This window comes from Ambystoma mexicanum, chromosome 2p (genome assembly GCF_040938575.1).
Source record: "Ambystoma mexicanum isolate Mex_15411 chromosome 2p, UKY_AmexF1_1, whole genome shotgun sequence".
Classification (NCBI taxonomy): domain Eukaryota; kingdom Metazoa; phylum Chordata; class Amphibia; order Caudata; family Ambystomatidae; genus Ambystoma; species Ambystoma mexicanum.
Window position 1 is genome coordinate 1,453,906,920 of NC_090923.1, and position 15,774 is coordinate 1,453,922,693.

At 46.9% G+C, this 15,774-nt stretch overlaps 1 protein-coding gene across 1 annotated transcript in view; it reads right to left on the reverse strand.

Annotated features, from left to right (window-relative positions):
* The window catches only part of SEPTIN12 (septin 12), a 552,608-nt gene extending 543,764 nt beyond the window's left edge, over window positions 1–8,844 (reverse strand). Inside the window, exon 1 of the mRNA XM_069646026.1 lies at window positions 8,535–8,844. Coding sequence (XP_069502127.1) covers window positions 8,535–8,586 — 52 coding nt within the window. The 5' untranslated portion in view covers window positions 8,587–8,844. The remainder of the gene's footprint in view (window positions 1–8,534) is intronic.
* Between the last annotated feature and the right edge of the window lie 6,930 nt (window positions 8,845–15,774).

Below are 15,774 nucleotides of genomic sequence, written 5' to 3' on the forward strand. Positions count from 1 at the left end.
CCCCATAACTGGACTTTCTTGAGACCTTCCTGCGCACTCATTTTCTACAGTGGGGACGTTGTGATTGGATGGGACTCTCTGCAGTCTGTCCTGCACTCTCTTACACCAGTGTGAACCTGTTTACATTCTTAAAGTCCACAGCTGCGCTCTCTTGGGTACCTGCCTACACCCTTCAGCATTCCATGTGAACATGTTTACTTCCTGACCGTGCACAGCTGGACTCGCCCCTCCGCTGAGTTTGTTTACATTGGCAATACCAAGCGCGCCTGACTAGTCATGCCAACAAATCCATGTGCGTTGAGCTGCATTGACAAGCAGTGAGCAAAGACAATGTGGCCGTGTGTTAAAGAGAATACGGTAATGTAAGGATAATAATAAAAATGTGGCATTTATAAAGCGCTGCGAACTCTTAGGCACCTGAGCGCTGCTTTTTATTACCCACTGTGGGTGGTGGCGCTCATTTATGGACCTCGGAAGGATGAAAGGCTGAGTTTGGCCCTGACGGGAATCGAACATAGGTCGGCAGGATCTGCACTGCATGTCATATGGAGCGCTCGACTTGCTGTGCTATCTGAACAGAATATCATTACTGACACATCTCCCTTGGAATGCTACTATTAAGACTCAAGGACAGGCTGTGCTGCCATTTCTTACCAGGAATATCGTAAAGCAGTGAGGTTATGCCTCAGAATTCTAAATCTTACTGGAATACTGTACAAAATGGAGAGCGGTAAAGCAGGGTCACTATAAGCTTCCAGAAATGCCATATGGAATCTCTGTGGGTGGGCCATGCTTTCAAATGCCAACACAAATGCCATGTTGTTGCTCCACGGATGGGTCAAGCTTTCAAGTTCCACATAAAATACCAAGTGGACATTCTCTGAGGGGAGCGGGGGGGGGGGGGACTATGCATTACATGCAGACGCCCCCGGACATTGCGGAATGAAATTACACATTTTGTGCGAGGATGCAAGAGAGCCAGATTCTCGTTATTTGCACCATTTGCATTTTGGGTGCAACGGAATGGGATTTATATTGCCCTACCTTTTTTGTTTGCCAGACATGCCTATTTTATATTATTAACTTTATTCATTCTTATCACCCGTGCTGGTGACAATATTCTCCTTCTATGTTCTATAATCACCCACACCTAGGGTGACCAGACGTCTGGGTTTTCCGGGGACTGTCCGGGGAAATCACCCTCTGAAATTACCGGAGTCCCGGGAGTTTTTTCATTAATCACTGAGTTTTTTTTCATTTTAGAAACCCTGTCCGGGGTTTGCATGGTTGGGTGGCTACGGTAATTAAAATTGTAATTATTTTTTTTAAAACTTTCATAATTTTGAAGGCTTGGCTCGAACCCCCATCTTTATTGTGCAAATCACAACACTTACTGACTGTGCTACAGAGGCTGGCTTGGAAACGAGTGTACAGCAAGCCATGTTATATCAAGTAGAGCAAACGCTTGTTTTGAATTAACATGCCAAGATTCACAGACAAAACTGCATAAATGAGATCATATACAGTTTATAGAAAGGAGAAGTGCCGGAAATATGATTGGATGCTGGTTGTGGGGCCGTGTTGGGGGAGGGGTGGTAATTGGTGGGCTGTGATGGGGTAGTCCCTTTTTTATGTTGTTGGTCGTCCCGGTTTTCCGTTCTGGAAATCTGGTCACCCTTACACTCACCAACACCCCTCACACTCACCACTTCTCCATCACAACTTACACTCCCAAACTTCTCACTCTGTCAGTCATGCGTATGCTCACTAGCGCTGCCACACTGCCAAGTCACAATTCCAACTCTCCAGTCCCAGCCACACTCCCAGCCGGGCTCCCCACTCACACCTTGCACTCTCCAGTTCCACTTGCACCCACCAGTTCAGTATTCTTTCCCAGTATCTCTTTGCCCCAGTCTCTCCTTGATCCTCCAATCTCTTGCCCCTTCTGCATTTCACGTCCTTTCTCCCAGCCTATTGCACTCTCCCTCCCAACCTGATGCTCACTCCTTCTCTCTCCCAGCCACTCCCTCTCTGACCTATCACCCTGGCCCAGTGTTCAGCACTCCCTCTCTGGCTCATCGTTCTGGCCCAATGTTTGCTGTTCCCACTCTGGCCCACAGCTCCCACGCTGGCCTCTGGCCCAATGCTAACCTCTCCTACTCTGGCCCAAAACTCGCCGCTCCCACTGTAGCCCACTCCTCCCACTCTGGCCACTGGCCGAATGCTCACGACTTCCACTGTAGCCTACTGCTAACACACTGGCCTCTGGCCCAATGCTAACCTCTCCTACTCTTGCCCAATGCTCACCGATCCCACTCTGGCCCACTGCTCCCACTCTGGCCTCTTGCCCACTACTCCCACTCAGGTTCACACTCTCTCTCTTCCCCGTCTTAACATGAAATAGTCTCTTTTTTAAAACAGCATTTTTGCAAAAACGTCGGTTTTTGTGTTTTTTTTTTTAAACTAAATTTTGAAGGTTTTTAGCGAATTGTGAAATGGCCATCAGCTGGGGAGGAGAGGGGGTTGATATCTTACAAGGTATCCGATATGGCAGCTCCATGTTTGGTTATTAAGCATTTATACAGTGGTAATCATTTCCATAGTTATCTTACGGAGCTGGTAAAGGTTCCGAGAAAATGATGTATTGGGCCACCCGCGTGGGCCATGCTATCATATTCCAACTGGAATGCAGTGCTGATGCTCCAGGAATGGGCCAGGATTTCATGTCTCCTTTGGAATAGCCAATGGAAGCTCCATAAACAGGAAATTCTTTTGTATCCAACCGGGAATATCATAGGAGAGCTCTATGGTATGGACGGACCATGCTTGTATAGCCCACCGCGAATGCCATAAGGAATTTGTGTGGATGGGCCATGCTTCCAGGTCCTACTTGGACCACCATACGGAAATACGGGGATGGATGAGTCGTATAGTTTGAGAGAGGGATGACAATGAGAAAGTAAAATGGGTCCAGTCTGCGCAGGGTCAGTAGAAGAAGCACGGCGGAGGACACCGGGTCGTTATGCCTTCTAAGGCTTGTTTCCACATGCAGAGCTCATGGTACTCACGGTCTGCATTATACAACAGCTATCCTGTCATGCGCATTTCCCTCTCTCCCCACTACCCCACTAACGTCATGCACCCACCCCCCCACCCTCTTCAGATCTGCCAGAGTGCCTGCAGACCCTGCAGGCAGTGAAGCCACTGGCTACAGATTCCAATTACATATCCTTCCCGGGATACCATAGAAAAGCTCCATGTTTGGCACATGCTTTCACATCCCATCGGGAATGCCCTGTTGATGTTCTGTGGTGGAGCCAGGCTTGCATATCACACCAGGAATATGGAAAATGCATGGATGGGAGCAGAGGTGGGCAGGCCAGAGCCGACTCAAGCCTTGTTAGAGGCCAATGCCTGGCTTCTGCTTGGCGAGAATGCCTATATGAAAGTGGAGCCCAACTTGAGCAAAGCCAAGCATCACCTTATCCTCCAGTACATTCACAGAGTAAATTAAAGTGACACTGCCACCTAGTGACAGTTCAAAGAACAGCATGCAATCATCTACTTGCACAAAGTGCTCAGTTCATCTCTTGCCATGACTTGTACATCAGTTCATGCTAAAGATTCAATGGGGGCCTGTGTGCTCATGACATCGCAAAGTGTGCGACCAGAAAACCTGGCTTCTATGCTTGAGCAGTCTATGAAATCCTCGGCAAGTCACTCTACTTAAATGGGGCATGTTTCCTTTGGCTGCCATATATTAGGATCACTTAGAAGTGATGATGTTCCATTGATATATAGTGTATTAAACTACAGTGTTTGCTCCAATGGTAATGAAAAGATTGAACATTACTTATAGTGTGCACCCTAAAGACTGAAAAATCCCTGAACTTGCTCATTGAACTCTCATGTCTGAACCATATAAAGTCAAACAGATGAAATGCTACACTGTTCTGTGGGCAGGACGGTTTGCCTAGCGCACTTTCCATTATTGTATAAGGATCTTATCAGGATAATATCTTTGACTCTCCCCCGGGCTATGGCCAGTGGATTGTCCGTGTACTGACCAGTTTGTATTGTATTTTGTTATTTATATAGCGCTCTTTCCCCATTTGTATGGCCTCAATGCACTTTGTAGTTGGAACGCCCTCGTTGACCGAAGTCAATGTGTTGGAGGTTCTAAGAGCTTTAGATTAGAAGATGCATGTGTGCATTTTCGCCGGGCTAAGACTTGAGTGGCTAAGCAGCCCAAAAGGTCAGACAAAAGGGTGGTGGGTGTCCTTTGGTGGTGTACAATAGAGGGCTATTGTTGAGAGAGTTGAATGTGTGGTCAACTATACCGAGTTCCTTTTGGATGGTATTCGATGTATGCTAGTGGCAGAGGTGTTGAGGTACGGCAGGTGTTTCCGTCTGGACGGCTACGTGTGATGCTAGACCGGAAGAGCGTAGCCATAGCAGCATTCTAGGGTGCATGGATGCTTGTCCGTGCCTGCGGCCTGTGTCCACGGATGTGGTGTCAGATATACATAGCATAGGCTTCGGAAATGTCTGGCTTGGGCGATCTTTGTCCAGTAGGTTTCACAGTATAATAGGCAGAGATGGAGGCTACACCTAGAATTCACAGTACAGTATGGTGTGAGTGAGACGGTGGAAGGACACTCTGGTCTTGGGCAAGGGGGTGCTTGCCAAGGTATGAGGCTTTCCTCCAGCTACACAGCCCTTTTGTTTTTGTTCTGAATCTCCCTCCACCCAGGACATGTGGGTCCGGCGTGTTACTCCCACTTGCGCCTGCTAAGAGACTGACGATGATAGCTCTGGTAGGTGTTAAGCCTGCTAGAAGCTGTGCACAGTAATGGCTCCGAGTTTGTGTGAAACAATGACTACAAGTAGCAGTTTTTGTTGTTGTGTGCCTAAATCTTGAAAGTACAGTTGCAAAACACAGGAAATTTGTTAGGCCAACATTGCTTTGCATTCCCTTACATGTAGAGTTTCCCATGCAGGATGGTGAAACTAAATTTAGAATCACTTGTTTTGCGGAATATAAGGTTTTATATATTTGTCAGCTTTGTTTATAATAATTTTTGTGTACTTTTAAATAATCTATGAAACAGAGCATTATTTGTGTACCTTAACATTGTACATTAACACACATTTATATCAGCTAGAGATAAGTAGTCAAGTGACTAAAGTGCAGGCTGGGGTCAAATCCCACCTTATATAAAATGCGTGATCCTGGACAAATAATTGAATGTCACTGTGCCATAGCTTCCTAAACTGGAATTCCAGGTATAGGTTTCCTGTTCTGGGAGGCAGGACATTAGGTATGTGTTTATGTTTTCGGCGCAGGGAGGAGGATGTCAGGTATTGGGTTTTTGTTGGAGGAGTTGAGGAGGCAGAATGACCAGTCTGGGTTTTGTGTTTGAGGGTGGGGAGGCAGATGGCAAGATATCCTTTTTTTCGGACCCCATGGCTCTGCGCTACTCGTGAATTCTTTTGTTGATCCGTCGCTGGATGTATATGAGCCGTTCCTTCATATCCAATGGTGAATACCACATGGCAGTCCCACATACTTGCCAACACGACCCGTTCCAATCTGTAGGCGGTTATCCAGTCCTGTTTTTTCTTTGCATTCTGGAACTTGCAGTCCGAGATTTATAATTGGTAAAATGGAACTACAAGTCCCAGAATGCGAAGAAAAACAGGAATGGATAGGCAGCTACAGATTGGAATGGGTCATGTTGGCAAGTATGGCTCCTTGGATGGGCTATGAGTTCATATTCTACAGGCAACACCATATGGAAGCAGGTCCACTCACTTGGGCATCCATTGCCTGGCAGACACAGTGTGGTCTGGATTGTGATATTGTATAACTGGACCGGGCTTCAATTCCGATTCTGTGTGGTTGTGTTCGGTTGTGAGCGTTTGCCCATTTGCTGGACCAGGTGCATGAAGTGTTGATAAGCCGTCCCGGGTCCCACCCCTGCCTGCTGGGAGTCGCAAAGGCCAGCGTTTGACAGAGAGGGGCTAAGCAGCCATGCTTGGCAAATGGCGCAGTTAGAGGGCGGGTGTGAGGGCAAAAGTGGGGTTGCGCTCTGATGTTAATTAACCTGCACTGGCACGCTGTAAATCACCGTCGGGGACACCAGCCCGCCACACGCTGATGAGGGAGCATCCCGGGGCGGGTCAAGTCCCAGGGTCACTAAGATGAAGGAACACACACAAACCTGTGGAAAACAGCGCCACATTGAAATGATCCTTTTCCACGACGCCCAGTGGGCACTTTCATATCACGCAGTGCCAGACAACCCTCCCTGGGGTCACCAACGAAACATGAGAACGCCAACTACTGCTTTCTGACAGGGAAAACTTCGCTCTGACAGAACGAAATACACTTCTGTGACAGTGATGAACAGTTCAAGTCAGCGATAGGAATTTGGTACAACGCGAACCTATCACGGTAGTGCCCAATACTCTATTTATTTTGTTACAGATAAACATCTCTCCTTTCATATTGTTTAGAGTACTAAATAATCTTTCCTACCTATTGTGAATCCACACGTGTAGCACTCAGACATGCCCACTCGGTGCCCACGGGCTTGCGAGTGCACACCCTCCTAAAACCGCAGCCTGAGCGGTTTCCTTGCCCTGAGGTACAATTGCGTCGATGTGCAGGGCGCTGGCATCCCAGCAGCAGAGCCATGTAACCTGAGAGCGCAGGAGAGAGGTGAGCGGGTGGGGGTTGGGGGCAGAGAGCTACTTCCCAGAGAGAGTGAGAGGGAGTGCGAGCTCCTTTGCCTCGTGCACAGTGACACACTGTATGGACCTTCCCCTGAAAAAGTGGGAATTCGATTCCTGAAACTGAACTGGGCACCCCCCCCCCTCCCCCCGCCACGTGCAAATAAATAGCAGGGTGCGGCACACAAGAGTGACCCCCGAGAGGTCCCACCGTGGGACCCCTAAACGAATCCTCACGACTGGGACACGCATAGGACTTGCTCCCCTCGCATGCCCACAGTACCAAGTCCCTCCACGGCGAGGCAGAGTCGGGCCCTTTAATGGCACCGCAGCAGGCCCTTTAACAGATCAGCAATGTGTAGGGTCTGCTTGCCTTGAGCCGAAGGCTCTCTCTCGGATTGACTGCAACCGCCCGGCCGCCCCCTGCCAACCCATGTCTCCTGCACACTGGATACGGTTACCCCAAACCTCCGTGAGAGGGGCCTTCTGGGACAAATGTTACATGGCAATGAAGTATCACCATCTCCATGCAAAAGAATCTACCCAATCAATGCCTGTGGCTTTTGAGGGTGTGGGCTCGGAGGCTTAGGGCGTCTTGAGGGGTAGAGACCCCCTTGCCTCCTCTAAATACACAATTCAGTGCAAGATGTCTTTTCATTGAAACATCATTTTCTGGGGCGGTTTGATGCCCAGACAGATTGAACTTGTCCATTTCTTTAGTATGAAATCTCGCCGCCAAATCTTTCTTACGGCACACCAAATGTAAACCTTCCTGTGTGCGAGTGGGTGTGTACCTTGCGCAATCCACGGTGGTGGGTGGCAAAAGGGAAGTGGCGATCCATCCTAAAGGCGCCGTCCGTGGACAGGCCGCGTGCGCCCAGAGGGGAGTTCATTTCAGTCACCGCGTGTGGCGCAGCATTCAAAAGAGCGCGGGACTTCCCTCACGAGAGGAATCGCATACTGCGTCACACACCATAGCGCACTGTACACATAACATACTGCGCGTTACCGCATCACATAACGTACCACGCATTGCCGCTCACATACACTACTCCACAGAACTGACGTAACACCACATCACATAGTAGACGAAATACCATGTGGTATTTTACATATTGATAGCAGCAGCTCTGTGTTACTAGTCTAGCGCACGTTTTGGACATCTGTGTGCAACCTAAAGTCACGTGTCCACTCCTTGTGGCGCAGCATTTCATCCATCGGACGGCGGTGAATTAAGTGTTGGTTGTTGATAGGGAACATGTTATCCGCCTATGATTACAGCGCCCGGAAGCTGCAATGTTACGCTACAAAACGCCACATAAAAGCTATATTCATATCAAGCTACCACAACACACCGCGTAACATTCCACATCACATACCAGATCACATTACACCACGTATCAGAAACATAACAAACCGCCCCACAGAAGACGATATAAACTATATCACACCACACTAGATACAAGTTAATATAACACACTGCACTACAAGTACATTATGCTGCATGAGACACACCTTAAGGTACCAGACAACTTATATGACACATTGCTATACATTATTTGAACAAGGATTACACAACATACAATACACCATGGCATACCAAGGCACATCACTCTACAAAGCACTAAACAATACCAGAAAAAACAACCGCAGTGAATACCGCACACGCCACACAGTGCAGAACAGTGCAACAAAGTGTACTCAAACAAGTGGAGACTTTATCGACCCTTGCACCTACTATGACCAGACCACCCGGCGCACACAGTGGGGAACACTACTACCGTCCCACCCAGACTTACCTTCGAAGTCGGACAGGATCCCCTCCAGGTGGTCATTCACCGACAGCTCCATCCTTCAGCCTTTGGGGGGCACTCCTGCGCCCCTCCGCCCTAGAGGGGAGGGGCACCCCTCCGTTCCACAATGTCCCTTCTCTGCCTAGCTTCTCAACGCGTCCCGAGATGGGTAGCGGGGGGCTCACTCGCTTACGGCGACCACTGCTTTTTTTCAGGGGCTTGGGGAGGGGGCGGGTCGCAAGGTTTTGGTGAGGGATTCTGCTTGGCAAGGGAGACCCCCGAGTTCACCCCTGTCTCTACCCTGGCCAGGCTGTCTGAGGGGAAGTGTAAGAGGAGAGGGCTGCTCCCACCAAGAGAAGGGAGGGGGTGGGAGAGACAGCTGTCCCCAACCTCGAGCTCCACCCCATGGGCTAAAGGGGGCGGGAGGGGGCAGCTTTTCGTTCCTCGCTTCCAGGAGGAGGGGAATGTAAGAGGGGGCGGAATGGTGTTAGGAAGAGAGATGTGGTATACTGAGTAGCGAGGAGTGTGGGGAACGGGGTGATTAAAAAGTGGGAGGAAGGGGGTACTTCGGGAGACTGTAAAGAGGAGGGAATGGGGATGGCTAGGGCAAGGGGCGAGGGGGTGCAAAGAAGAGAGCAATATGGTTTTGGTGGGTAGGGGGCGTGTCACGAGGTGACATTTCTGCAGTGCTTTAATGGAAAAACAAAGTGCAGGGACTCACCAATCCAGGCTTTAAGTGGCTGAGGCTGGAAACCCAGCTCTCGTGCCAGGGCTGTGTGGGGTCTTCCTGACCCCTCTCTATGAAATCCACACTGCCTCCCTATCCAGTCACGTAGCTCTCTATCTCAATATCGATCTGTGCCTTGCTCTTTGTGTATCACTATTTATTTGTATCACTTTCTATGTGTCTCTCTCTCACCACTTACCCCCCAGCCCCCAATCATATTTTCAGTCTCTTTAAGTCCTTTTTTCTGAGTTTGGGGCTTGGCACCATGACACGCTGAAACATTACTATCGGCGATTCCAACCAAAACCTTGGTTGATTTGGTGTACTTTTAAGTAATTTGCAGTGGCGGTTGGTGAACTTTTTAAGTGGAGGGGTGTAAATATTTGTCCCAGTTATGCTAGAGCGACCGAGCCCACATCACTCAAGGCGGAGTTGGGGGGGTTCTTCCCCCGAGAAAAGTTTTAAAATAATGGGTGAAAATTGTGTATTTTAGAGCACACTTTTTAGAAAAATTAGGTAAAAAGCGTAACAGTTTGCAATTGGTTTTTGTAGGGTAACTCAAGAAAAAAAACAATAGATGCAAGTCACTCGCAGTGCACAGGAGCATTTCTCCAACACATTTTCATGATGCCTTTTCCCACAATATGTGCCAGTATAAAACATTTCCACACTGGCTGTGCCCATACATTTCCATGCTGACGCCCCACTCCAGCCTGCCCCGCCTGCCTGCGCGAGGCGGCGCGGGAGCGCCCCCTTGCACATACAGATGTGCAGTTCCCCAGCCAGCATTTCCAATGAGCCATGCGAGGCTGGCGAAGCAAAACGCCCCAAGCCTCGCATGGCTCATTGAGTTTGCACGGCTGGGGAAATGCTCGGTTTCCCTTTCAGTTAAGAACACTCCCTCATCTGAAAAAAACAGCTGATGGAGTGCTCATATTTTACTGGGCTGGCTCCTCCATAATGGGTGAGAGGGTTCCAGGACACAGTGGGTCGAAGCCCCCTCGCCCATTATGGACGCGTCGCCCATGGTCATTTGCCTGAAATTTGGTTCTGTCAGCCTACACAGTCACCTCTCAAAGACGTTCAAACCAGATTATCCTAATGAGTTCCTCCGCAGACCTATTTGTGTAACTTGGGTTCAAACCTGTTCCTCTGAAAGTAGCTCTGCAGATTTTACAGAGAGCAACATAACATGCCTACCCTTTGGTGGGAATGCAGGTTGTTTTCTGACCTCTTCTAATTGCAGAGTGGTGACCACTCTCCCTAACACTCCCGTGTTAGCAGCCTCCCATCCAATTTTGATTGCTTGCACCAAAAAGCGCAAATGCATGACAATCCAGGTGAACTTGAGTTTGAGTGCATGTTTTGAACTTTGTAGAATTGTAAATTCCTCCTGCCATGGATGTACACAGCGGGAGGCATTTACATGGATTCCTGTGCAATCCTCCAGCTTTTACTAGTTAATAAAAGGTGGATAATGCCATAGGAATCTAATGCATATCTTGCATCATCAAATCAGGTGCTGACAAATGTCACAGTTTTATTACACGGCACACTCCAGCCAGGGACTCCTTCCCCGACAACGAATGTGGCGTACAATAAAGCGCTTTTATTCTTAATAAACCACAGGTTCTTTTATTTGAGTAGGCCTCCAACCCGTCTCGCACCCAACCTCCACAAACACCCCGTGTCACAATAGACCAGGAATCAGGCCGGTGTGTATCAATAAGTTATTTATTAATTTATGATTTAATGGAAAAAGGAAAATCAAACAATTTTAAGCCACTACTGTTGTGGTACACAATTGCACTAATCTCTACAAAACAATTCAGTGAAGATCTACTGTTACAATTCTCACAATCTTTAATGGCAACACAGAAATAGAGCAATTTTTAGAAAGAAATAACCCCAATGGTTTATCACTCCCCCCCTGCAACACTCACCCCCAAATATTAGCTAACTTGTTTCCTTTGAATGGAAGGCAATGGCAAGGAGTAGGGATAGAGTGAGAGAAAATATGATTTTGAGTAAAGCCCACCACCCCAGAATGGGAGGCCAGCAAAGAAAGAGAAAACCTGTTTTTGGAGCAAAACGGCAGAATCGGATTTTGATTATTACTCACATGGCTACTCACAACTGCTATGGGACAGGATAAAAGGAAATTCGTGTTGGGAAGCTTGGAGACTACTAATCAGCACACCAGGGAAACGTAGAAATAAAGTAGGAAAATCGATTTTGGGGAGAAAGCAAATGCAAAAGGAAAAATACAAACGGCAAATAGAAATTCCTTTTACACTGCATGATTTACAATGACAGGCAGCTCAGGGAAGGGGTATAGCTCAGAATAGGAAAATCGCTTTTCTTTGACATGGAAAGAGACACATGACAGATAGACTTGTAGGCAAAACAGATTGCTCTCAATGGGACTACGGTTTGGGGTTTTCAATGGGACAGGTGCAAATAGGAATTAGTGGGGTAAGGCACACAATACACGGGCACATTCGGTATTCAGTTACAAGGAGACTAATGCTTTTGAGGCAATACTTTAATGACTACAATTATTAAAGAAAGACACTAGGGACAAGGGGGTCAATTTCGAATTTTAACCAACTTGTACCGTGCATTTCAATGGGGGAATTAATTGATTTACTTAAGAATATGCTAAGGTTTTACACAGACACTGAGGGGTTTACCAACAGGAATATGCTAACATACACAGGCTAAACACAGATTCCTCTATGGGAAGGTAGCTGAATTACACTAGCAATGTGTGGTTTTCAATTGGGTTTTCAATGGGCTGCCAATGGGGTTTTCAATGGGGTTTTGTATGGGTTTTCAATGGGTGCAATGCTACAAAAAGGGAGGGCTTATGCAATTTAGGGCTGGGGTTATTTGCTACTCACAAAGTAAGCCTTGGTTTGGGATTCTGGAAAGTCAGCTGGATCCCAGGATCCTCTGGACAGCAAGGCAAGTGGTCTGGTTTATGTTTATGTTTTGCAGGTTGAATTTGTGTGTGTCAGTGTTTATCCAGCCGTAGAGTTCTTGTAGGCAGTCTTCCAGTGTTGTCTTTTCTTCCTGTGTATATCCTATTTTGTATACGATCTGCATGTCGTCAGCTTAGTTGCAGCATGTGAAGATGCGTTTTTTAATGAGCTTGATTAGTGGTGCCAGGTATATGTTGAAGAGCAATGGGGATAGGGAGGATCACTGTGGCACTCGACAGGTGAATTCTCTTGGAGTTGATTTGAAAGGTTGGATCCATACAGTTTCTGTTCTGTTTGTTAGGAAGGATTTAATCCAAAATCAGTGATTCCTATTCCTTCCAATCTCCTGATAAGGATGTCAAGGTTGTCTGTGTCGAATGCTGCAGAGAGATCCAGAGGTATTAGACCTGTGCTTTTGTCTGAGTCTGCATTAGCCTTTAGATCACCCCAGATTGAGTGCAGTGCCATTTACGTTCCTCTCATTGGTCTGAAATCCACTTGTGCTTGATCCAGCAGTAGGTGCATTTCTATGAATTCTTGTGTTATTCTATAAACGTATGTTTCGAGTAGTTTCGCTGCGTATGGGATGTTTGAGATGGTCCTGTAGTTGGAGGGGTCCTCCACGTTTCCTGCGGTGTCCTTGAGGAGCGGCTTAATGTATGCCAATTAGAATGATCTCCTACTTTCCCTGTTGAAAGTGATTGGGTGAACAGGTTTCTGTAGTATTCCATAGGTGTTCCTTGTGTGAGGACTGATTTGTCTATATCTGGGGGGCAGGGATCGATGGGGAATCCAGCTTTGTTGCTGTTGTTTACCAGCCTGACAAATGTCTCCAATGATATTTGGGGGAAGCTTCAGAGTTTGTTCTGGCGATCCTCGTGTGGCTGGGTAGATTGAATCTTGTAGTTGCTTGGTCTGCTTTGTATGATCTGTTGGATGGTGCTGGGTTTGTTTTTTAAGTGGTCTGCAAGGTCGTTGCATAATTTCAGTGAAGGTGTTGGTGTGTTGTTGCAGCCAGGAGGGCTTCTCATTTAGTTTATGATTTTAAACAGTTCTTTTTGGATGTTGGCAGCTTTGGTGATTCTGTTGTCATAGTTTTTCTTTTTGGCCTTATGGATTTTCTTTTTGTATGAGTGGATTTGTTGTTGGAATTGTAATTTCTTCACCAGGTCGTTTTTTCCCTCCATTCTAGTTCAAGATTCCTGTTTTTTCTTTTCATGGAGCTGAGTAGCAGGGTAAACCATTTTGCTGTTTCTCTTTTGCACAATGGGGTGAAAGGTTCTTCTTTGGAGATCTTTTCTATTGTTCTGATGATCCATTTGTGTAGTAGTTCTGTTTTACTGTCAAGGGCAGCTTCATCCAGAGCCGTGGTCGGTGGTTTGTTCATTTCAAGTAGTTCTGGCAGGTTGCTATTTTTAATGGTTCTCCAGTTTCTTTTCATGATAGTCGGCAGTTTTTCGGGTTGTTTGGTTGTTGATGTGGCTAGCGTGATTGTGAAGGGGATGATGAGGTGGTCGCTCCAGAGGTTCTGTATTGGTGGCAGCGTGTTTATGTCATTTTTGTTGGCAAATATTGCATCTGGTGTATGTCCCGCCGCGTGAGTTGCTCGTTTCACCAGCTGATGTAGTTTCATTGTTGGTTCAGTTGGTTGGAGTTGGAAGGATAGCGGTCCCCTGCGCTAACAGAGAGAGTTAGTTAATTGCTGTAGTAAGACTACCTGGCACATGGTTTTTCGAGGAAACAAAACTACAACATTCCCATTGGTTTAGTTACTGGATAATGTGACAAACCTTGTTTTTTGATGGCGCTGGCGGGTGGTATTTAACCACAGGTGTAGCCCTGAGTTTTTATATTAGCTGGATACTTCAAATAAGGTAGAAAAACTCCTGACTTGCTGTCATCAGAAAGGATTTATTGTTTTGACACACATAAATCACTGACCTAGCAAGGCATGCTAGGTACAGGTGAGTAGGGAGCTAATGCGCGTTTCAACCGTAGTCTTTATCAAGGCATGTCAAAGGTGTGTGATCCTGTGTAGGATATCAGCGCAAAATGGAAACTCCTAGTGTTCCTGGGCGGTGTGCTGGTTAGCCAATCTGTATCAGAGCGAACGACGCTCCGTGGTTTTGAACACCGAACATAGGATCACACACGTTTGACCTGTCTTGATAAAGACTACAGTCGAAACCGAAACGCGCGTTGGCTCCCTACTCACCTATTCCTAGCATGCCTTGCTAGGCCGTTGATTTATGTGTATCACAACAATAAATCCTTTCTGATGACAACAAGTCAGGAGTTTTTCTCCCTTATTTCAAGTATCCAGCAACTAGAATAACTCAGGGCTACACCTATAGTTAAAAACCACTCGCCAGCTCCATCAAAAAACAAGGTTAGTCACATTATCTAGTTTCATTGTCTTCAGTTGTTTGGCTAGTGATTTATGTGAATTAGTGGATTCTTCGTCAAACCAGATGTTGAAATCTCTAAAGTTTATCAGGTTTTCCTGGCCTATGGGTAGATTGGTGATGGCTTCAGTGAAGACATCCATGAAGGTTGCACCGTATGTCTGTGGTCTGTACACCAGGATGAATTTGAGGTTTGTTTTTGGGTTTGCTGTTTGAGAAAGGATTAAGGATTCACAGTTTTCGATGGTTAGTGGTTCTTCATTTTCACTTTTCAGGTATTCCTTGTATGCTATCGGCAGTGCTCCTCCTCTTTTGTTTTTCTTGTTTGCTTGTGTGCACTTGAAGCTGTCACGGACGCAGTTATGGAGTGTAATTTTGTAGTTGTCGCCTAGCCATGCCTCGGTTATGAATAAGATGATGATACCTCCGTCGCACAGGAGGTAGTAAATCTCTTTGGCATGCTTGCACATTGATCTGGCATTGATTAGGTTGCAATGGATCTTTCTGACATGGTTAGGTTTGTTTTTTGATCCTTGCTTTGTCTTGTGGCTGTTTAGTTGGAGTGCTTCTGTGTTGTTGTCGTAGATTGGTTGGTGATCCGTGGAGCCTGCTTCGTCATTAAGGCGGTGTGTTAGGTTCATGGTTGGGTTGATGAATTCTTCTGCTTCATCGTCTTCTATGTTTTGATGGGGTTACTGGCGGTGCCTTTGTGTTTTTGTGATGTACGGCGTGAGGACTGTGGATTCGTTCCTTTCTCTTCTAGGGTCCTCTTCTTTTTTGGGGGGGTTCCAGTTGGTTGTCAGCATGTCTGGACTCAGTGGCATTGGAGTGTCGAGGTGTTGTGGTTGTTGTGAGGTACGGCGTAAGATATTGTCAGAAAACAGTCCGTTGTGACCCGTGTCAAGCGTATGAAAAGTCTTTGCATGGCAGTGCAGGGACTTACCCCGTCTCAAGCCCCGATTATCCCCCATTCATCTGGGATTGCAAAGAAAGGAAGGTTACGTCATGTGATCGACAGAGATGACATATCCCCAACGCATAATGCATCTTTCAGCGCGTGTTGGGGGTTTCCATGGAGATGTTGGTCTCCCGTGCATTCGTCATCAGGCATGCGGTAATCTGTCATTCTG